The sequence below is a fragment of the Ursus americanus genome, chromosome 1, assembly GCF_024610735.1.
Source record: "Ursus americanus isolate L20-20 chromosome 1, mUrsAme1.1.p, whole genome shotgun sequence".
In the NCBI taxonomy this organism is placed as follows: Eukaryota; Metazoa; Chordata; class Mammalia; order Carnivora; family Ursidae; genus Ursus; species Ursus americanus.
Genome location: NC_142127.1, coordinates 37,257,887 through 37,282,089, shown reverse-complemented (window position 1 = coordinate 37,282,089; position 24,203 = coordinate 37,257,887). Strand labels below are relative to the sequence as shown.

At 36.6% G+C, this 24,203-nt stretch overlaps 1 protein-coding gene across 3 annotated transcripts in view; it reads left to right on the top strand.

Annotated features, from left to right (window-relative positions):
* The window catches only part of ACVR1C (activin A receptor type 1C), an 83,081-nt gene extending 70,877 nt beyond the window's left edge, over nucleotides 1-12,204 (top strand). For all 3 annotated transcript variants that reach the window (XM_045781600.2, XM_045781608.2, XM_087860877.1), the window contains 3 exons: nucleotides 976-1,100; nucleotides 3,270-3,400; nucleotides 4,638-12,204. In XM_045781600.2, coding sequence (XP_045637556.1) covers nucleotides 976-1,100; nucleotides 3,270-3,400; nucleotides 4,638-4,763 — 382 coding nt within the window. In that variant the 3' untranslated portion in view covers nucleotides 4,764-12,204. The remainder of the gene's footprint in view (nucleotides 1-975; nucleotides 1,101-3,269; nucleotides 3,401-4,637) is intronic.
* Nucleotides 12,205-24,203: the final 11,999 nt, after the last annotated feature.

The window sequence follows — 24,203 nt, the reverse complement described above, 5'->3', positions numbered from 1 at the left end:
TGAGTCCTTGACCTTGCAGTCAGAAAACAACCAAAACATTTTCCTGGAGTTGTCAAAGGCTCTTGGGAGTAGAGGATTTCTGGTAGAGTTGACCTCCAAGCCATGTTTGAGATTTCAAGTCCATCCCTCTGAGTCCTTCACTTGGTTCCCTAGGAGAATTTAATGAGGTCCCAGGAACACTTCAGGGCGGTTTATTCAAACTGGGCGGCCCTACGGGACTTCTCTTCTTTTTCCTATAAAATGTAAGCTTCACTTGCCCTTCGGACAGTCTCCATATCATTGACCCCTAGGAAAGTCTTGGATGCTGGCCTCCTTCAGAAGATCTAAAACTTTTCAGAGTTTGGGAGGGTATTACATCCTCATCTTAATATTCTGGGAAATCGTCAGAATCCCCCTAGGACAGCTAGACTCTGGCAGATCCCATGGACTATAGATTTCTTTGGTTTAGTCTTATTCAAACGAAGCTGTCATCTTCTTGTAGCCAATATTTAATGTGTATATATTTCTGGAAGCCAATGTATAATAAAATTGTTCATTCAGAGAAGGGGTTTATGGAATGCTGCTGAGCACTGTGTTAGAGTCGTGGGCCCACCATGATGAATAAGAGATGCTCTTTGCCCTCAAGGAGCTTTCCATGGCAACATTTGTTGGTGGAAATTGAGTTCCATCTCTCCTATTGAGTGCTTTGTGTACTGGATTTCCCTCTAGCTTGTCCTTTGCAAGTATTTGGCTCTTGGCACCTGTTCTTTGACACACCGAGTAGGTTGACCTCTAGTTTTATTTAAAATGTTTTCAAAATTATAGTTCAGTCAATAACTGTATTACTTAAATGTGATTTATTATAGTGGCTTAGATCTACTTTTAAAATTGATGTAAGCTATTAATTTATATTTTATGTGAGGACTTAGTAAGACAGTATTTTACTGGATTGCTGTAAAGTCCTACAGAGGATCTGAAATGTGCATGTTTTTGAAGGTATATGGCTCCTGAAATGCTTGATGATACAATGAATGTGAATATCTTTGAGTCCTTCAAACGAGCTGACATCTATTCTGTTGGTCTGGTTTATTGGGAAATAGCGCGAAGGTGTTCAGTTGGAGGTAAGATGTTGAAGATATTCTTCGTATATGTCTTTCCTTGATGCCCTGAATACAAGGTATTTCTTTCTATGTATTTTTTTCTAAGCACTATACTGAATCGCTTGTTAATATTTAAGAATATATCATTCGGTGATATCTTTCCAGTGGCAAAAGTGGAACACCCTACACATAATGATGATTTTGTATTACGATTACTGCTCAGGTGTGGGGGGTGACAGTTCTCCTGATAATTCTGATTTTCTCAATGATGCTTTGTGAAGCACTTGAAGATTTTCTTGAGTTTGCGTGCAGTTAGCTGTATCCCTACTTTCTACCAGAAATTGAACCCAAAGATGTTAAATGATTTACCGAAAGCCACAGGACTTGAAGTGTTCTAGTTTTCAGGCTTTTCCTGGTTTTGATTGTTTGTTCGTTTTTGTTTGTTTGTTTTTTGTTGCTGTTGTTACTTTTTCCCTGTGATAATGAATGTAAAAGGGAGAAAGTGGAGGGCAGAGGTGAGCAGAGACTAACTTCTTGACTCTACTGCTCCTAGCAGTTTAGAGATTAATAATGAGAGGAGGAAGAGATTAAAAAGATGAAACCTTACAAATGCAGCCTATGAAGTTGTGGCATCCGTGGAGAAAAGTTAACTACTGGTAGAAAATGGGTTAGAGTTCTTACTTCCCAGTGAGACAGACTTAACACTAAGCCATGGTTTAGCAAATTCTTGAGTGTCTGACTTTAGGAAAGTTACTTGGTCTCACTTTCCTCATCCGTAAAATGAATAATAAAACTGACCCCTTGGGCTTTGAGGATTTAATGGATTCATTTGGTTAATTAATTAGTGCAGAGCATGGTACAGAGTAAACATTCATTAAAAGAGCTGCCATTATCAAACCACTGTCAATTTTTGTGTTTTGTATTGATACCATTTTGCTTTCACCAATTTCATTTTTTAAAAAATGAATAAAAAACTTTTGAACTTACAAAGGTAAGATTCTTTTGAATGAGAAGACATACTTTCCCCCTTTTATTCACAGGTAAAATAGTAAACCATTCAGGAAGATGAAGCTATTTATAGCAGCAGTAGAATTACAGTGGAATTCTTGAGCCTGGGATTGAGTTCTAGATCTGCCACTTACGAGTTCTTTGACCTGGAGCAAATTGAGGACTCTTTGTGTCTCAGTTTCCTCATTCTACAAAGTAGGGATAATATGATACCTCTTTTAGTCAGTGGTTTTGAGGAATAATTAAAATTTATAAAGGGCTTAGGACAGTGTATGGTAAATAGCAAGCTTCAAACATGTTTGTAATAATTTTTAAAATTTCGTATTAATATTTTTCTAGATCAGCTTTTAGGTCATTGTCCTTAAATTTTCTTCAACTGTTGAAATAGTAAGTTAGTTAACGTAATATTAGGACATATTTTAGATATTTTAAATTGAAAGGACTGTTAAAACAATTTTATGAGGAAATTCTCAAGTTCAGGGAATATTCTGATAATTAAGGTCAGGTCTTTGTATTTGAGACTTTTTAAATATGAACCTTCATGTTGAACTGTCCATCCTCAGTACCTTCGCTGCTTCGTTGGCACATTCTCAGGCACAGTCCTTCTAAAATCCAAATGTAAAACTCAACTTTTAAAAGATTGCCTATCAATTTTCAAAAAGAGAATGCTGTTCTGTTTTGAAAAGGTTATTTAATGGAGAAACATACTTCATTCCCAAATGAGGCCATGCTATTCATTTTGCAATTAGGCATTACTTTTGAATTGTACAATGGTATTCTATATAAATCAGAATTCACATAATTTTTATAATATAAATTATATTTTTATATCATTAAGTTATGTAAATGTAATTTGTTTATATAAAATTATATATAATACGTAATTGTATAAAATTATGTTTTATAAAATATATAATTTTATGTTTTATATAAGATTTATGTAATTATCAAAATTATGTAAATTTTCATAATACACATTTTTTAAACTCATGTAATCACTTTTCAGCTGAGTGCTTTATACTTATATCCTTAGTTTTATAGTGATACAAAATTTTCATAATCCTGACTTTCCAGTTTCCCGGGGTGCCACTTGTGCCTAGAGGACTTAATTGGTATTCTTTTGAAATAAGCATCTTTGTATATTATTCACACTGGGAAATTTATTATGCAAATTTCTGATAGGAATTGTTGAGGAGTACCAGTTGCCTTATTATGACATGGTGCCTTCAGATCCCTCAATAGAGGAAATGAGGAAGGTTGTTTGTGACCAGAAGTTTCGACCAAGTATCCCAAACCAGTGGCAAAGCTGTGAAGTAAGTCTATGTTCCTTTTTTGGTGGGGGGTGGGGGTGGTTGGAGGGCAGGGGTTAGGGAAAGGGGCAGAGGGAGAAGGGCAGAAAGACTCTCAGGCAGGCTCCATGCCCAGCGTGGAGCTCAAGGAGGGACTCCATCTCTTGACCCTGAGATCATGACCTGAGACAAAATCAAGAGTCGGACACTTAACTGACTGAGCCACCCAGGCGTCCCAGGAGTCCCAGGCTATGTTCTTATACATGTTTTATCTATTATAATTTTGAGGTACTATCAGGGAAGATTTTCAGAGACCATATTGTTCTTCTGTCTTAATCTAGGCATCCAGTTCACTCCACATATGTAAGTATATGACCTTGTATCAGTCTTCAGAAAGATTGCATTCCTTTCAGCCGTATGTTTACAGAATCCCAAGATAAAATTCTTCTGTGTGCTTTGGCTTTGGCTGCGTTTCTTGTCCTTCACGTGTGGTTCATCAATTCTGAAATTCTAGGCTGTGAGATCAGCACATGTCATCAGACTGGCCACTTGCTTCAGTGATTTCTTGTATCTCCCCGGATCCATGCATTCTCTGTTTGCCCCTCTGAGGATTTATCTTATTTATTGAGCAGGTCACTTATATTGTTTTTTTAATTCAGAATTTTTGATATTGACACCCACATCATTATTTTATTGTGGCATAATTTAAATGTTATAATGCACAAATCTTAATATACAGCTTGATGAATAACAAAAAAATTATGCAAATATGTACTTACCATCCAGATCAAGGAATTTGCAACTCATCCCATTTCCCTTTTTGTCTTTCATGTCCCTTCTCAGAAGATTTTAAAAAATAGCTACTCTACCATATTCCCAGAAATCAGTGGGTTGAATTTTCAACTTAAAGTTAGTCTCCAGGAGCGCCTGGGTGGCTTACGTCACGATCCCAGGGTCCTGGGATTGAGCCCCGCATAGGGTTCCTTGCTCCCTCTACCTGCCGCTCCCCCTGCTTGTGCTCTCTCTCTCTCTCAAAAAATAAATAAAACCTTTTTTAAAAAAAAAAGGTTAGTCTCCATAAGGTTAATATGTGTGTGTTGACTGGATTTTTAAAGAGGTTTGGTCCTGATCTTCTGATACTGTTTTAAGTTTACTGTTTCTTCACCAGGGCTTAGCATCAATTCCTGGGTTTGTGGTTATGCTTCTCTTGGACTGTGTTCGTGTGACTAGCTAAAGTGTTTAATATTTTTCTCTCTTCAAGGCACTCCGAGTTATGGGGAGAATAATGCGGGAGTGTTGGTATGCCAATGGGGCAGCCCGCCTAACGGCCCTTCGTATTAAGAAGACTATCTCTCAACTTTGTGTCAAAGAAGACTGCAAAGCCTAATGATGATAATTCTGTAAAAAAGAAATCTCTCACAGCTTTTTTTTTCTCATTTTCCCTCTTTATGTGAATGTTTTTGCCTTTTGTTGTTGTTGTCGTTGTTCTACCTCAAAGATAATGCAGTACAGTATTTAAGAGCCCAAAGGCAGCATGGGAAAAATAACTCTGAAGTCAAGTCCAGGCAGGAATTGACTTCATTCCCATCTCCGTGTTGTCTTTAATTTTATTTTGAAAAGCAGCACATCAATTCATCTTTTTATTTAACAAGGAAGATATTACAAAAATGTAAAATAAGCTATATAAAAATAATACAAGTCATTAAGGTTTTATTTTACTTGAATCAAGAGCACATGAATGAAGAAAAAGAAATGTGAAAGCATTTTTTTTCTGAGATGAAAACACTTTCATTAAAAATGTGAACTAGAGCACGTTACGGCTCAGCAGAACTTTGGATTGTATAATGTGCGATTTTCTTTTCTTTTTTTTTTTAATGAAGAAGGATCTTCGAAAAAATTGCATATCGCCCTGAACTTTGGTGTCTAAAACACGTAAAAAGGGAGCCGCTCAGTGGGAAGATGGAAGTGAGGTACAAGTAGCCTTACTTGGCCTCCCCTCTTCTTGCTGTCCTGCTCGTCATACTCTGTGACCACAGCAGCCCCGAAGCAGTATGGAAGCCACTACAATTGTTAATTCCTATCATTTACAAATGAGACATCCGACAGCTTGAGACATTGAGAAATCCCGAAAGTCACATAGCTAGTGGTGGAGCTGGCACTAAGTCTAAATCCTGTGATAACCCACACTGTAGACTTAGCTAGCTTCCTACTTTCGCATCAATTCCTATATAGTACTTTTCTTCCTATGCAGAAACAACAGCTTTCATGATGGTATTCGCGGTTTAGTCAAACAGAAGACCAGTTGGGTCATTCTGTACCATCATAATGGACTTGCATGAACTCTGAGGACAATATCCCTTGACATTTTCCTCACAGAAATTTCATAGTCTGCTTATTTGTCAGATAAATATTAATGTTTTCTGAATACTTCCAGAGATTAATCAGGCATAAAGATCCATTGTTAGAAAGAGGTTTTTAAGATTTATTTCAGAGGTCCCCACTACTTTTGTACATACACACTTAGAACAGAGGGAGGAGGAAAGTAGAAGATATTTTGAGAAAAAATAAGAGAACTCTTCAGTAACTGTAAATAGCTATTTCCCTACCCTTTCAAAATGAGAAAGTAGGTGCAAAAGAAGGCTCATGATACTTTTGCCTTTATTCTACTTCCGTAGAGACAGAAGTGATGAATTCTGAATAATATGTGGAACATTGAGTCTTTCTTTCAAATCTGTAATTCTGCTTTGGTAAAGGAGATTTAACATGGTACCTTTTGTTGGTCTAAAACACTGTTTCCTAAGCTCTCTTCCTTAGAACACTCTTCTGTTGAGATGTTCCAAGACTGAAAGCATTCTTTGATAGATTCTTAGAAACTGATCATGCACATAGCATAGAACACATTTTAGTGTTCTATAAAGCATAACTTGGGTAGCAGTGTTTGAAAGGACATATCTATGTATTTTCATGCAGAGCCCAGTGTAGCGATTATAGTTCATTTCGCTATGGGAATATATTACTGAACCCATCTTCATTTGCCTAGGATGAAATCATTGAAGGCGAATATCTGACAGCTGTGGTACTCTCATTCATGCAGTTATCCATTCATTAAATAAGATAGGGGACCCCACATCTTCATTGCCACAATACTGGGGCCAATAGAGAACAGATGGATAGGTTCTGCCCTCAGGGATTTTAAAGACTAATCTGGAAATGGGAACAAGGATGTAGGTGTCGGTTTGGGGGAAGGAAATAAATTGACCAATAGGGTACAAAGTAGGAAGTCTTGAGTTCCATAAAACAGTAGGTTCTAGAAGTTACTTTCAACCTGTAAAACATTTAGAAGTTATCTTTATTTGGCTACTGCAGAGAATCTAAATTATATAGTCAGTTTTTTTAAAGTTCATATGTGAAGGGATTTTAAAAAGAGTTTATGTGAAGGGGTGATCTTGCTTGTGCTTTTTACCTTAATTTCTCATAGGTTGTTTTTGAATATATGAGAATGAAATTATTTATTTACTGTGGCTGTACCATAGTTAAGTGGTTGTTCAAATAAATAAGAATAATATTTCCTGTTTTATTCACTTATGTTGGGTAAATACACTTATTTAAGTTTTGAGAGAATGTTTTAACATCTCCATTTTCCTTGACACTATGTTTTATGATTTATTTGGATGTATCCAAATAGAACTCCATATTTTTATTGGTTCAACTTTTACTCTAGAGAAATTTGTACATTTTGAGATGTTTTTCTTGTTTTCGTGTTAGTTTACTATAACTGCTATCTGACTGGTCTTACATCTTAATTACCAAACACACTTCTTAAGAAAAGAGGTAGGTTAACAAAAATGATAAAAAGTGAAAAGTTCTAATTTTTCTTAACTCTCAACATGATTATAAATAGAAAATGCTCACAAGAACAGGATAAAGCTTAGAGCATAAAACAAATTTATTGTATATACCTATACTGTTAAACTTCATATTATTTGTTTTTGATGGAATGTCATTGTGTAATATTTATTTCTTTTGAATTGTGTTATAAGCAAAAAATATTCTTCTTAGGCTCAATGTGTCAGTGTTCTTTGCTCCTTTCAAATATTTTGACTTTGAGTATAATATAAAGCTTGGGAAATTGCTATTTATGAAATGTCAGTACTGTATAAAGTGGTGATGGGGTTTCTATGCACCATCACTTTTTAAAATAAGGGAAACATTATTTGTTGTCACTATTACGGCATGAACTTGTTGCCTTTAAGCTACACGTTTAAGTGTGTAATTGGTACGAATTCTGTTGTGTGCTTTCTTCTCTGTCTAAAATATTTGGCATGTCACATCTAGAATTCTTAATTTATGTTCTGACTTGAAAGTTAAGTGAAACATGACTGTGTCGTACACTATTTTAGGCATAGCACTTGCTTTTCATCTTTATACTTTCAATTAACTTTGCATTTTAAATTTCCATGATTGTATGAAAATAGTAACCTGGTTGCAGTGTCTGAAGACTTCAAAATCAGCTTTTATTTTAAAATGAAGATCTACAATAGATTCATTAGGTTACAAGTTCCATAAGAATTTATTATTCTTAATACTTCTACTTTAGTAGAATTATTAAACAAAACTACTACTGTGCTGGAATTTTGCCACCATGTGACTTATTGGGGCAGAGAAAACTCAGGGCTGTCTTAGAGTTTACGCAAAAATACCAGGGAACGTACTGAGCAAATCATCGGAAAGCAGGGAGCCCACGTTTGCCATTGTACAAAGTTCAACTTAAAATTGCTTAGCAGGGAATAATTTTTGATTATTTATTTAAAATATATATGGAGATTTTTTAAAAAGATTTTATTTATTCATTTGAGAGAGAGACAGAGGGAGCACGAAGGAGGGGAGAGGCAGAGGGAGAAGCAGACTCCCCACTGAGCAAGGAGGCCGATGCGGGGCTCGATTCCAGGACCCTGAGATCATGACCTGAGCCGAAGGCATGCGCTTAACCGACTGAGCCACCCAGGCACCCTGAAGGTGTTTTTTATTTCAATAAATTTATTTAAAGTATAGATATTTTATTTCCCCTCAGGAAATTGAGAAAGTAACACTAACAAGTGAGTCAAGTTGATGGCGGTTGATGTCTTCAATAAGTATCTCTTGAAGGAAATTTACAAATAACAGCATTTTAGGTTACTTGGAAATATTGAAGAATTCACGTCTTAAAGTGGGGTTATTATGGTTTTTGAAGATATTCTAAATATCTTTTCTCTTGTGAAACGTGCTCCTGCCGTGTTTGACACTGCTCTGCACACACTATTTAGTGAAGACAATCATCCCTCTGCTTCTGACGGCTTCTTCTACACAGAAGAAAAAATGTTGGTTGGAATACAAAAGTTTCATTAAAAATGTTAATATTAAATGGAATTTCCATAATAGGCAGTTTTTCAAAGCGTGTCAATGCAAATTTTCCAATATTTGACACTCTTTTTTCTCTCTGGCTTTGCTTTTATGTGTCATTATTTTTCTCACCTCCTTTTAAAATATTCCCTACTGTCTTCCAAAAGTATATTTAGTCCTAATTTTAAAAAGCAACTAGATGTCATTTAGCTTAATCATGCTAATATTTAGCCTTCTAATGAAAGAGAATCCCTTGGTGGTCTATGTTATTTCAGATGTGTCACAGACAAAACCAAAAAGCAGAATTTGGAAATTGTGAAGAAAGTAATAGGTTTTATAATTCAATTCCCATATTTTATAGATGGTGAAACCAAGGATCAAAGATTAAGTGACTGCTCATTATTAGCAGAACTGATAGGGAAACACAATGGTGACACCCACCACAGGGCCCTACCATATTCAGCATTTGCTAATTAAAAAATAATTAGCATGCATCTAAACCTACCTTGAATGTACACTGATAGAATGCATCATTTAATGGTGTTGATCAAATCTCACTTCTCTCTCTTTTTTTTTTCCTGCTAAAATAATTTGCTCACTCCTGGTGGGGTCAGTTAGAAGAACTGAAACAGGCCAGGGAAAAGTTGTAAAATATTTGTCAAGCTAGGTCGACAACCACTGAAGTGCTGAATAAAATTTAGGAATTGTGAGAACGTAGAATTTCTTTGTGCAAGTAGCAAGTAACGATGAGACACTCCTGGGAATGGGAGCGAGAGAGGATTGGTCATTGAATCTCAGACCATGGCTAGGAGCATATTGTCTTCTCTCTTCTCAGCTTCTCACTAGTTTATCTTCTGCATTCATTTTCTTTCGGTTCATAAAATTGAAAAAGAAAGAGAGAAAAAGAAAGAAGAAAGAAAGAAAGAAAGAAAGAAAGAAAGAAAGAAAGAAAGAGAAAGAAAGAAAAAGGAAGAAAAAAAGAAAAAGAAAAAAGAAAGAAAAGAGAGAGAAAGAAAGAAAAAAGAAAGAAGAAAGAAAGAAAGAAAGAAAAAGAAAGAAAGAAAGAAAGAAAGAAAGAAAGAAAGAAAGAAAGAAAGAAAGAAAAGAAAGAAAGAAAATGAAAAAAGAAAGAAAGAAAAAGAAAGAAAGAAAAGAAAGAAAAAAAGAAAAAATCTTTGTCGGGTATCATCAGTTCCAATCACTCTGTAATTTCTGTTCTTCTAGTCTTCTAGCCCATGTTCAGATTGCTCCACGCTGAACTCCCTGGCAAGATTTTAATTTGCCATACCCACGTGTGAGAGGTTTCGTCTCGTGCCTTTTCCAGTGATTTTTCATTTGGCACAATAAAGAGAAGATTTTTTAATGGCAGAGAAGATTTTCTTTTACATTTTAAGAAGACTACCAGTCTAGTTACATTCTAGCTTTTAGCTGACATATAAGGAATGTCTACTTTTGCCTTAATGCCAAATTCCACTTCAGAGATGATGACTTGGACAGAGAATGTGAAATTTTTGTCTCCTAATGTGATAGCTAAATTTATTTCTGCTGTTTCATACAATCGTTTTGTTTTGCTTTGGCCATCTTTTAAAACTAAGCTGCTGTGGCATATGGTTTGTAACATAAGATTGTATTGAAATGAAGTAATCATCCCCTTTTTAAACTCCCTCGATTAAGAACTTCCAGGGTACTTCTTAATTCAGTTATAGATTAACACCACATTTAGGAGAATATGCACACTGTCTCATCCTAGATTGTAATATATTCAGATATGACTGTATTTTCTTACCACTGGTCCCAGTTATTGTACAAGAAAATTTTCTCTGCAGATCTAACAGTTTTAACTGCAAGATTTGTACCATGGGCTACACTAACCTGAATGTGAACAGAACCACTAGGAATCTGAATGTGTTAGGAAATTGGCCTTCTATCTACCGAGTGTCACCAGACCTGCTGGGTCCGTGGTGTGTTCTGCACCTAGTCACTAGTACTCTCCCCTGAGGGGCAGATGGGAGCGGAAATCTAACCTGCAATGGGCCCCTCCACTCAAATATTTTTATATTTTTCAGAAAAGCATCTTATATGCTGTGTATCTTCAGAAAAGGAGTCTTGCTTGTACAACCTCAGAAAATGAGGATTAAACTTTCAAAATGCTTCTTGACATCTGCAAATTGATTAGAGAACCTAGGGGGGGAAATTCCATAGATTTTTATCCTAGCATTTCCAAGAGAGTGAAAGAGATTGTGTGTTTACACTGTCCATTTAATTTTTCAACCCAGATAATCTGCAGCAAGACACACGGGCCCTCATTTAATATCTCCGTTGCCATCTGCAAACCCGTTCATTGACTTTGCCTAGAAAAAGATAAATACGTTACCTCTGCAGTGTCTCAAGTCTGTCTAACTAATGCAGGTATAAAATGAGATTTACCAGTAGCTCCACTTCCTTCAATAGGTTAAAGACAAGTAATTCAATATTTTCCAAAAATCCAACTCTTTTTTTCCTATTTATATAAGGTGTGTTTGACCCAAAATATTAAATTCTGGTTTGTTTCCACAATGACTAGTGTCAAGCTCTTGAACTCTTCTGAACCTAGACTGGAGAAAATTATTCAAACTTAATCTGTATTTCAGGTTTTAAAATGTCCTAAATACAGAAAATTAGATTCATATCTCAAAAAAAAAAAGGAATTTTGGATTGACTTTCAAAGTACTAATACTAATTATACTTTTCTTTTGGTAGTGTGACTTTTCTTATACCTAAGAACATATTACAAATGTCAAAACCATTGCATTTTGACATTGCAAAACATGCCTTGAACTCTTGAACTACTGTGAAAAGAATCACTGTTGTGAAGACTTATTGTAAGCTGGCTGATATTCATAGGTATGTAAAAAGATATTACCCTTCAACATACAGGCCCAAATGAATGTATAAAAGGATTATGAAGAAATAAACTAAGTTTTAAAATGAGAATTGGGCAATAAATTGTATAAAAAATGCAGATGGCAATTTTGGTAGTTACAATTTTAATTGTTGAAGCTGAAAAGAATTCCAAATTCCAAAGAGAAATGAATCATATTCAGATGTTTCATTAACTTCTAGGCTATGGAAAGATGCATTTTGTAGTAATACGTATACTTATTTTCTTTAGAAATAATAGTATTTTAGAATTTAGTAAGAACTCAGTGATAGCCTTCATACCAAAATGTTTAACTTTACCAACAGCAAGTCATAAAAGTATTTATTTTAAAGCTTTTGAAATATTATTGCATAACTTTCAGCTGCCTCCCATGTAAATACTTATCTGCCTAAATGTTATATTTTTATGTATGCATTTCTGAAAATGTATTGTTTTGTAAAGTGGCCAAGTTAATAAATCAATCACTCCTTGCACTTGTTTCTGTGAAGCATATAGAGCTCTATTTTAAATAAAAAGAAAATGTGTCATATTTTGCTTTCTCTGTTCTATTATTTTAAACGTGTCTTTATATTTGCATGCAGTAAATGGAGGGGTTTTGGAAATTCGAATGTTGGCTCCAATGGGTACTGGATTTTTTCTTCCTTCCTTCCTGGAAGAGGCACTGGCTTCTTCAATAGCCATTTCTCTGTGTGAAACTTAGCACAATAGTCTTTGTCCTATTTTTCCTGTGGAGTAACCATGACTTGTACTTATTTAAGCATTTATTGAAAGACTTTGGGTAGGCCTGCTCTCAACCCAAACATAGCTTCCTTCACATTTAGATAAAATCTTGAGTACTCGTGTGGTCTATAAGCACCTTTAGGATATGGTGCTTATAGACAACTTTCCTGCCTTTATTTCTGGTATCCCCCCACCTCCAGCACCAACTGCCCTCCAGTCTTCTGTTCCTTGCTATTCCTTGAACTTGCAACATACCTGCCTGTCCCAGGGGATTTGTTCTATTCCCTCTGCCTGGACTATCCTTCCTGCTGATAGTTGTATGGTGTAGGTCACTGTCAGAATACCATCACACCAACTGGGTCTTTTTTGCCACGCTTTCTAGAGTAGTACCCTTTATCATTCACTGTCCACTTAGCCTGTTTTATTTTTTCTTTATAGTACTTTGCACTAACTGGCAGTATCTTATATCATATACCTTGAGCACTAATATTAGGGATCTTTGCACTTAAGTTTGAAGATGTAATTTTAAAACATGAAGAATTATATACTGTGCACAGTGAGAAGTACTCTGTGGCACTCATTACCCATCCATTCCCTCCCCCATGTCTGTAATAAACCTTAAAGGTTAGTTATAAACCCAATCAAGAATAGGTTATCCAAATTCATACTGTCTGTTGCAGAACGACATGATGAAAAAATTAGGTTGTGGGGCATTTATGCTTTCTTGTGTACTTAAGTACACACATGCAGACTCAGACATGTGTGTGGTTTATACTTTCAACCCTACAAACTTGGGTGTTTTCTGGGCCTTAGCATAGAGAGGCAAAATACTGCATTGGTTTTGCTTTTGGTGTGGGTTCTTCAGTTCTTTTACTTCATTTTTTTTTTTCATGTTGAGGGCAGTTTTATTCATGTGTCCTCATTGCATTAAGTAGGTACTAACCAGATTCACACTCAAATATTCTTCCCCAAAAATCATTAAGTCGTGTCTCATTTGGCTTCACAATTAGCTTCTTCTCTGAGTTGTAGAGAAAAGCAAAAATACTCATCTTTTGTCAATCTGGACTGTGAAACCCAGGCCTGAAAGAAAACAAATACTTTTGCTTCAACAGGCCTGGTAGTGGTGGGTTTTTTCAGCTATAACTTTGTAATAACCACTTAACATTTTTATTTTTTAACACTAAGGTGTGTAAAGTTGATGAACACTCACAATGAGGAAATAATTTACCTAATGAGTGAACTTCAAAGTGGATAGTCAACTTTTCTTCCCTTAGGATAGACTCCTTGAAATTGGGGGATAACGAAATCCGGGCTGTTTGATGGGGCGTTCTGCAAGTGTGACTTTAAGGAAATGCTCTATGACTTTGAGCATATGTTGTGGTTAAAGAGTGTTTGAACTTTGAATAGTTTCTTTAAAATCTATTTAATGAGAAAAAATTTTCGATAGAGAAGTTTTTTGTTTTTGTGAGTGCTATGTGTAATAAAATTGTAATTATCATCAATCCCTCCTATAGTTAAAATAGGTTCAAATTCTTTCCCTCTCGAATGTTAGTCAACAAATCTTTATCAAACGTTGCTGCAAAGTGCATAGTATCATTGCAGGGTTTTCTATCCTTGTTTTCTTGCAGGTGCTACTAAGAAAACAATACGCTCCCGCATTTCAGAAGATAATCTGTTTAAGGCGTAACCACAAATAACCTACCTAGCCTTAGAAACTAGTAACAGAAGACACGTCATAAAGAAGAAGGTTATTAAGGCTGAGTGTAAATACAGACATTAAATGATAGCAAAGACATAGAAATGAGGTATGAGTTAAGTTGGAATATTCAAGAAAATTAAAGAGTTGATGCTGTAGGATGGGAAAGATTTTTGTTAAGTGGAACAGACAGTGAAGTCCCTGGTAGGAAAAATGTCTGAAACAAAGACAGAAATGCTCAAGGCCCTGAGTAACCAAAGGAGTAGAACGGAGGGTTTTTATAAGGTTTAGATTACAGCATTTAAACTTGATCCTGCCTTTGACGGAGACGGAAGGTTTTAAAGCACCAATGATAATGGGAAGTTGGGACGCGCATACCTTGAAGATACTGCGGGTTCAATTTCAGACCACCGCAATAAAGCAAATATCGTAATAAAATGAGTCAAGGAATTGTTTGGTTTCCTAGTACATATGAAAGTTATGTTTACACTATACTGTAGTCTTTTGAGTGTGCAATAGTATTACGTCTAAAAAAACAATGTAAATACCTTAATTAAAAAATACTTTCTTGCTAAAAAATGCTAACCATCATCTGAGCTTTCAGCAAGTCCTAGTTTATGACCACAGATCACCATTACACATAGAGTAATAATGAAGAACTCTCAAATATTGCAAGAATTATCAAAATGCGGCACAGAGGCGCAAGGGGAGCACATGCTGTCAGGACACCGGCACCGACAGACTCGCCATAGGGTTGCCATAGACCTTCAATCTGTAAAAAGCACAATATCTGGGAAGTGCAGTAAAACCAAGGTGTGCCTGTATTTCATAAAGGAATTTAAAAAGTTACTTTCTTAGGAGATAGAGCAAAGATTCCTCCATTACCTTTCCTCCCTAACTGGTGGATATTTAGAGAGAGCAGACAGGTGAAGAAATTTCAGATGAGCTGTCCAGTTGGTGTGATGGAGGTGTCTCTATATGGTGCTTTTTTCCACTTTTTCATGTGTCTTAAAAGCAGACTATATTCACAAGGAAGATAAAAAAGAAATGAAAGATTATGAAAGATCTCATCCTTAAGAATTTAGTTTTATTGCACATATGAATTTTATAACACACACACACACACACACAGAAACAAATCATTTAAAAAGGTCTTCCTCGTAATTCCATCTCCGCATGAAAAATTTCCAGGTGCCACTGAACTGTGTGCAGTACATTTCAAATATAATCAAATTGGGTTTAGAAATACTAATGGTGATTTCATAGAAGAACCCTTGCTTCAACAACTTAGGAAATTACACTTGATTTTCTTTTGAGTGTTACTCAATTGTGCTTGAAATTGTTCGTTTGAACTCTTCTAAACAAGAAGCAGGTGGTTAAATGTGGGCACTGTTTAACATTTACACAAAACATTCCAAACACAATGCACTTTTGCCCTTTGAATGTCAACCAGCTTTCTTCTCTCTCATAGCCCGTCCTTCCTTGGCCGTTTCATTTGACCTCACTACATCCCTGGAAGGAGAATTGGTTCAAAAGTAGTTACCTGCTAGGAAGCATCAGGCTATTTTTATAATCTTCCAGCTAAAGCTTTTAATGTGGCAACTGCTGGTTACTGAAGCAGTTTAAGAAAAAGGAACTGCTGAGTTTGCCTTTTTTTTTTTTTTTTTTTTTAAATAGTAAAGCGCAAGGTGACACAGAGATATAAGTGAACCAGAACCGGGAAATAGAGCCGCGTTTTCTGCGCAGAGCAAAAGCAAGACTGCAAAACACATTTCAATTCTATGCCGCAATCAAGATCTTTGCTTTTCTACAAGACATGAACTAGTTCGTGAAATGCACTTTTCTCGAAGTCAGCTTTTCCTTTCCCAGAAAGACGTGGGCGACATCATGAACTTCTTACTGAGAATCCATTTGCTACAAAGTACTGGGTAAATACCCCAAATTTACAGTCAGGTAGGAAGATGACATTCAGAACCATAAACTTGGCTATTTCTTTACTTCTACTTTCTTTCCTGAAACAAACTTTTGTAGAAGTGGGGAACCATTTTCTGTCCCCGTCTCCTTTCTGCCCGTTCACTTCCTCCATCCACCGCAGTGAAACTTTTGCTCTCATTACTCTCCTATCTGCCTTCTCTTACAAATGACATTATATAGATTAGGGCATCATTAATTTAGCATAGTCTACCTTTAATGCTCTCACACCGCATTATATATAATGTAAGAATTTTCCAAAACGCATTTTCATTTTCTCCCTCTTGTCCTTTGTGCTTTTGTTATTAACAGTTTATGTTATATATATGTTATATATGTGTGTGTGTGTTATATATATGTTATAATTTCATAATACATTGGATTAATTTTCTTTAAACTGTGAATTATATTTTAAATAATTAAATTAAATTTAAAAATTTAGTTTTTGTTCTTTAAGATTTTATTTATTTATTTTAAAGGGATGGAAGGGCCAAACAGGAGGGAGAGGGACAAGCAGATTCCCCGCTGAACATGGGGCTCCATCTCATGACCCTGAGATCATGACCTGAGCGGAAACCAAGAGTCAGCCGCTTAACTGACTGAGCCACCCAGGCGCCCCTAGATTTGAGTTTTAATCTGATATTATGTTCTTCAGTCAGAAGATTCTCCTTTAACATTCCTTCTAGGGCACCAAATTTCCTCAGCTTTTGCTAATCTGCAAATACCTTTTATTGTTGAAGAATATTTTCACTGTACATAGAATTCTAACACCAGCATTTTTTCTAGAACTAGAACGAACAATCCTAACCAGCCTTAGGATTAAGCTCCTCTAGACCTGCCCTAACAAAGGTTAAAACACAGAGACTTGAAAGAATAAAACTATTCTAAATGCCTTCTAAATCAGACTTCAAATCTCCAGCGGAAAATGACAACAAAATCCAGAGGCTGGATTTATCTATAACAGAATTTCTTTTTTTGTTGTGAGTCTTTTTTGTCAGTTTAAAGCCATTGTTTTGTTATCTCCCTGTTTGCATCGTTTCTGATAAGAAGGTCAGCACTAATTCTTGTCTTCCTCTCTGAGTTGTGGCCTTTTCTATAAGAAAAAAAGATTTTCTCTTTTCACAGGTCTTCAGCAATCAGATTATGATGGGCCTTGGTGTAGTTCTTTATTTTTATTTTACTTTTATTTCAGTGAATTTCTTGGATCTACCAATGTACAATTTTCATCGAATCTGGAAAATTTCTGATCCCCACAAATTCTTCTGAAGTTGTGTACCCCATGAACTGTCTTCCCTTTCGCGGAGAGCTTCAAATACACGAATCTGAGATATCTTGGCATTGCTCTGCTAGTGCCGAGCTTGGCTCTGTTTTGTCTGCTGCTTTGTTTTCTCTCTGTGCTTCGACTTGATTTATTGTGGTTGCTTGTGACTTCAAGTTCATTACTCCTTTCCTTTGCATTTTTCAATCTCCTGATACGTCCTCCTGGTGAAATTTTCATTTCAAATATATTTTTTCACCTCTAGGAGTATCATTTAGATCTTTTTTTATACCATATCTCTTTTCATTATTCACGTGTACTTTTAGTCCCTAAGTCCTACAATACTGTTATAAAGTCTTTGTCTTCCTCTAGGCCTGTTTTTTGAATTGCCTTTTTTCTTGTTTATGGATCATATTTTCCTTATTTGCATGTCTAGTATTTTTTTTTTTAATTAGATGCTGGACATTGTATAGGTGGAATTACTGAGTCTCTGGATTTTATTGTCATTTTTCCCTGGAGATTTGAAGTTTGATTTAGAAGGCATTTAGAATAGTTTTATTCTTTCAAGTCTTAGTGTTTTAACCTTTGTGAGGGCAGGTCTAGAGGAGCCTAATCTCTAAGGCCGGTTAGGATCGTTTGTTCTAGTTCTGGGAGAAATGCTGGTGTTATTTTGATCAGGATTACATTGAATGTGTAGATTGCTCTGGGCAGCACAAACTTTTTTTTTTTTTTTTTAAGATTTTATTTATTTATTCAACAGAGAGAGACAGCCAGCGAGAGAGGGAACACAAGCAGGGGGAGTGGGAGAGGAAGAAGCAGGCTCATAGCAGAGGAGCCTGATGCGGGGCTCGATCCCGGAACGCCGGGATCACGCCCTGAGCCGAAGGCAGACGCTTAACTGCTGTGCCACCCAGGCGCCCCTGGGCAGTACAAACATTTTAACAATATTTGTTCTTCCAATCCATGAGCATGGAATGATTTTCCATTTCTTTGTGTCTTTTTCAATTTCCTTTATAAGTGTTCTTTAGTTTTCAGCATGTAGATCTTTTAACTCTTTGGTTAGTTTTATTCCTAGGCATCTTAGGGTTTTTGAAGCAATTATAAATGGGGTCAATTCTTTAATTTCTCTTTCTCCTGTTTCATTATTGGTACATAGAAATACAACAGATTTCTGTACATTGATTTCATATCCTGCGACTTTGCTGAATTCCTGTATCAGTTCTAGCAATTTTTTGGTGGTTGTTCAGGTTCTGTACATAGAGTATCATGTCATCTACAAATAGTGAAAGTTTGGTTTCTTCCTTGAGGATTTGGATGCCTTTTATTTCTTTTTGTTGTCTGATTGTCGAGGCTAGAATTTCCAGTACTATGTTGAACAGCAGTGGTGAGAGTGGACATCCCTGTTGTGTTCCTGACCTTAGGGGAAAGCTCTCAGTTTTTCCCCATTAAGAATGATATTAGGTGTGGGTCTTTCATATATGGCTTTTATGATGTTGAGGTATGTTCTTTTTATCCCTACTTTCTTGAGGGTTTTTATCAAGCAAGGATGTTGTATTTTGTCAAATGCTTTTTCTGCATCTAGTGAGAGGATCATATGGTACTTATCCTTCCTTTTATTAATGTGGTGTATCACGGTGATCAATTTGTGGATATCGAACCATCCCTGAAGCCCAGGAATAAATCCCACTTGATCATGGTGACTAATCCTTTTAATGTACTGTTGGATTTGATTAGCTAGTATCTTGTTCAGAATTTTTGGATCCATGTTCATCAGGGATACTAGTCTGTAATCCCCCTTTTAGCAGGGTCTTTGTCTAGTTTTGGATCAAGGTAATGCTGGCCTCATAGAATGAGTTTGGAAGTTTTCTTTCCATTTTTATTTTTTGGAGCAGTTTCAGAAGAATAGGTATTAATTCTTCTTTAAATGTTTGGTAGAATTCCTGTGGGAAGTCATACAGCCCTGGACTCTTGTTTGTTGGGAGATTTTTGAATACTGATTCAATTTCTTTGCTGGTGATGGGACTGTTCAAATTTTCTATTTCTTCCTGTTTCAATTTTGGTAGATTATATGTTTCTAGGAATTTATCCCTTTCTTCAAAATTGCCCAGTTTGTTGGCATATAATTGCTCATAATAGTCTCTTATACTTGTATATCTGTGGTGTTGGTTGTGAGCTCTCCTCTTTCATTCATAATTTTACTTATTTGGGACCTTTCTCTTTTCTTTTTCATAAGTTTGGATAGGGGTTTATCAATTTTGTTAATTCTTTCAAGGAACCAGCTCCTAGTTCCATTGCTCTGTTCTAGTGGTTTTTTATTTGTTTTTTTTTTTAATTTCTATATCATTGATTTCTGCTCCAATCTTTATTATTTCTCTTCTTCTGCTGGTTTTAAGCTTTATTTGCTGTTCTCTTTCCAGCTCCTTTAGGTATAAGGTTAGGTTGTATATTTGAGACTTTTCTTGCTTCTTGAGGAAGGCCTATATTGCTATATACTTCCCTATTTAGGACCGCCTTTGCTGAGCCCAAAGGTTATGGACCATCATTGTGTTTTCATTTTCATTTGCTTCTATGTATTTTTTAATTTCTTCTTTAATTTCCTGGTTAACCCATTCATTCTTTAATAAGATGGTCTTAACTTCCATGTATTTGTGGTCTTTCCAAATTTTTTCTTGTGCTTAACTTCAAGTTTTATAGCATTGCAGTCTGAAAATATTCATGATATGATCTCCATCTTTTTTGTGCTGGTTGAGGCCTGATTTGTGACCCAGTATGTGATCTATTCTGGAGAATGTTCCATGTGTACTCAAAAAGAATGTGTATTCTGCTGCTTTAGGATGAAATGCTCTGAATATATCTGTTAAGTCCATCTGGCCCAGTGTGTCATTCAAAGCCATTGTTTCCTTGTTGATCTTCTGCTTAGATGATCTGTCCATTGCTGTGAGTGGGGTGTTACTATTATTGTATTATTATCAATCAGTTTCTTTAAGTTTATCGATTGATTTATATATTTGGGTGCTCCCAGGTTGGGGGCATAAATATTTACAATTATTACATCTTCTTGTTGGAGAAACACTTTCATTATGATATATGGCCCTTCTTCATCTCTTATTACAGTCTTTGGTTAAAATCTAGTTTTTCCAATGTAAGTATGGCTACTCCAGCTTTCTTTTGATGTCCATTAGCATGATAGATGGTTCTCCATCCCCTCACTTTCAATCTGGAGGTTTCTCTGGGTCTAACATGAGTCTCTTGTAAGCAGTATATTGAGGGTTTTTTTTTTTTTTAACCCATTCTGATACCCTATGTCTTTCAATTGTGGTATTGAGTCCATTTATATTCAGAGTAATTATTGAAAGATATTAATTTAGTGCCAGTGTATTACCTGGAAAGTCACTAGTCTTATAGATTGTCTCAGATCCTTTTTAGTCTTTGTTGCCTTTGGTCTCTTTCCCACTCAAAATGTCCCCTTTAGTACTTCTTGCAGAGCTGGTTTAGTGTTCATGAACTCCTTTAGTTTTTGCTTGTCTTGGAAACTTTATCTCTCCTTCTATTCTGAATGACGGCTTTGCTGGGTAAATTATTCTTGGCTGCATATTTTTTCCATTTAGCATGTTGAGTATATCATGTCACTGTTTTCTGGCCTGCCAAGTTCTTATGGAAAGGTTTGCTCCTAACCTTATGTGTCTACCCTTATAGGTTAAGGACCTTTTGTCCCTAGCTGCTGTCAGAATTCTCTCTTTATCTTTGTATTTCGTAAGTTTCACTGTGCTATGTCTTGGTGTTGACCTGTTTTGTTGATTTTGAGGTGAGTTTTCTGTGCCTCTTGGACTTAATTGCCTGTTTCCTTTCCCAGATTAGGTAACTTCTCAGCTATAATTTGTTCAAATAAACCTTCTGCCCATTTTACTACTCTATTTCTCCTGGGACTCCTAAGATACAGATTTTGCACATTTTGGAATCACTGAGTTCTCTAAGTCCGTATTCCTGATCTGGTAGTTTTCTTTCCCTCTTCTTTTCAGCTTCATTATTTTCCATAATTTTATCTTCTATATCACCTATTCAATCCTCTGCTTCGTCGATCCTCATAGTGATTATATCCAGTCAGTTTTACATCTCAGTTATAGCATTTTTTAAATTTTGTCTGATGAGGTTTTAGGTCTTTTATCTCTGCAGCCAGGGTTTCTCTGGTGTCTTCTACAGTTCTTTCAAGCCCAGCTAGTATTTTTATGTCTGTTGTTTTAAATTCTTGTTCAGATATATTGCTTATATCTGTTTTGAGCAAATCCCCGGCTGTGATTTCTTCTTGATCTTTTGGGGAAAATTTGTTCATCTTGTCCTTTTGTCGAGGTTTTTGTCTTTTGTGTTTCATGAAGACATGTTATGTTTCCTGCTCCTGAGAGTAACACTATATTAGCAAGTGGTCCTACACTGTCCAGGGCCCGGTGCTTCAGGAAGTGTTTCTGCTGTATGCTGTGTGCACTCTGCTGTTGTGTTTTGGCTGCTCTTTCCCACAGGTCAGTCCTCTGCAGAGTTCCTCCTTGTTTGCGTCAGGGAGTGTGTGGACCTTAACTAGGTGTGCTTCGATTTGTTTGTTAAGCCTGATTTTTTAAAAATATGGCCTGATCCAAGAAAACAGAAAAGGAAAAGGAACAAAAAGCAAACAAACAGACAAACAAAAATCTAAGCCTGATTCCAAAGAATAAGAAAGAGATAAAAAAGAAAAGAAAAGAAAGAAAGAAATGAAGTCTGATCCAAAAAAGGAGAAAAAGAACTAATATAACAAAATAAAAATTATTTTAAAAAAGGAGAAAAAGAAACAAACTAACAAATGAACAAAAAAACTGTAAAACTGTAAATCTGATACCAAGGGAAAAAAAGAAAAAGAAAAGAAGAAATGAAAAGAAAATAAAAATTAGAAAGCAAGCCAGCCAGCCAGCCAGTTTGGTCCTATTTCCAGCAGAACTGAAGCTGATGCTTTGGCTCATGGCATCATCAGCAGACCTGGTACATGTTTTGGGGTGGGGGGGCCTGTGTTGGTCTTCTGAGGGAAAGGCCGGCTGGGCTGGCCTGGTAAGGATTCTCCTGCAGAGCAGAAGGGCATGGTTAGGTATAAGCGACTCCAGCCTCTGCTGGAGGTGCTGTGTTTCTCTCTGAATTCTGACCGTGTTCCTGGTGGGTGGTGGTGGAAGATGGCCTCACTCTGCCCTCTCATCCCCAGGGAGGAGAACTCACAGCTGCTGCTGCTCAGGAGGCCCTCACAGAAAAGTGAACAATCTCCCCTCCTGTGTCCCAGGCTTTTGTCAGATCCTTGCCCTCAACCTGTCTGTGCCTAGGGCATCAGCATGCCATCGCCATCGTTCTGTGTTTTATCTCCCAAGTGGCTAGGATTCAAAACTCCAAATCTTCAAGGGCCTGGTAAGGCATGGACCCACTCTCCCCCCACAGAAGAGAGCCTTGTGGTGTGGCACTGTCCTGTCCCAGAAAAGCAGTCGCATGGTGTGTGCATGGTGGCTGGAATCTATTGTGACTCACAGCGCAAGGCTGCAACCAGGTTACCTGCCCTCTGTGGGCACCTCTGGTCCCCTGCTGCTGAACAGCTGCTCAATGGTTCGCAGTGGGCCCTTTGTCCTTGGAGAGGCAAAATGCCCTCTTCCAAATGTACTCCAGGAGGGGGAGAGATCTCTTCCTGTGAGACCCAGGGGATCCCCTCACCACAGCATATTGTGTAAAACCTATACTCCATTCTCTTTCCTGCGCTCTTCCTTTCTCTCTGGCTTCTTTCTGTGAAAAGGGCTCTCTCCCCTTTACAGCTCTGTGGCTTTTCTCTCCCCCAAGTCACAGCTCTGAACCTCATATCTGCCACGTTCTCTCCCTCCAACTGGGCAAATTGTTTCCTTAATCCTCTGATCAACTTCCTAGATGTTCAAAATGATTTGATGTTGATCTAGCTGTGCTTGAGGGATGAGGCCAGCCCAGGGTCCCCCTATTACTTTGCCATCTTAACTTCTCCCACTATTTCAGATTTTTAAATGTTTATGGCAAGAGGACAATTACAGTACCAGATAGTCTGTTATGGATGGAAGCAGACATCTCTTTATTTTTAAAATTTTTAATGTATTATATTTGTTTTTCCAATTTTTATCTATTCTATGGACTCAGTTTATTAAAACGGAATCAGGTCAAGTGCAAGGGAATAAGTACCTAGTGTAAAATTTTGGACATGTTCAATTCGTTAAAATGTGTTTGTAATATGAGGAGTGACTGGGGGACAAGGAATGAGAGAAAGATCACAAGGGCTTCATGATCATTTGTTCATACTGAGGGGTTGGTGTAAACAGATGATGGGAGATAGTGAATGATATTAACTTTGGAGGAATGGGATACTTGTATGCAGTGCAAACATGTCCAGAATTGTACCTGCAATGTTCAATTTCATCATAGACAGCTTGAACATAATATTTTGTATGGTACCTATATTACTTGGATCTTTAGTGTTAGTTCTCTACAAATTTGCAATTTTTACAGAACTCTAGAACAAAACCATTGATTATTATTCTAAATGAATGTAGGTAATTATATATACTCTTGACACTTTCATCTTATTTCTGACAGTTATCATTTTTTTCTCCTCTGGAGTGGTGGGGGTTGGAGTGGCAGGTGCCTGACATGGTTCTTAATGTGACACTTATGCTCCCTTTTATTATTTCCACTTTTTCTTCTTCTCCTGTCTGATTGTGTGTATTCTTTCACTTCCTACCTTTTGTTACTCAAAAAGATATTGGGATATTGGGAATTACAGTGGTGAGAATTGGTATAGAAAAGAAAAGGGTTTTGATTCATTCATTCTTCCTTCACATGGCTTGGTCACCCTGAATCATGATCC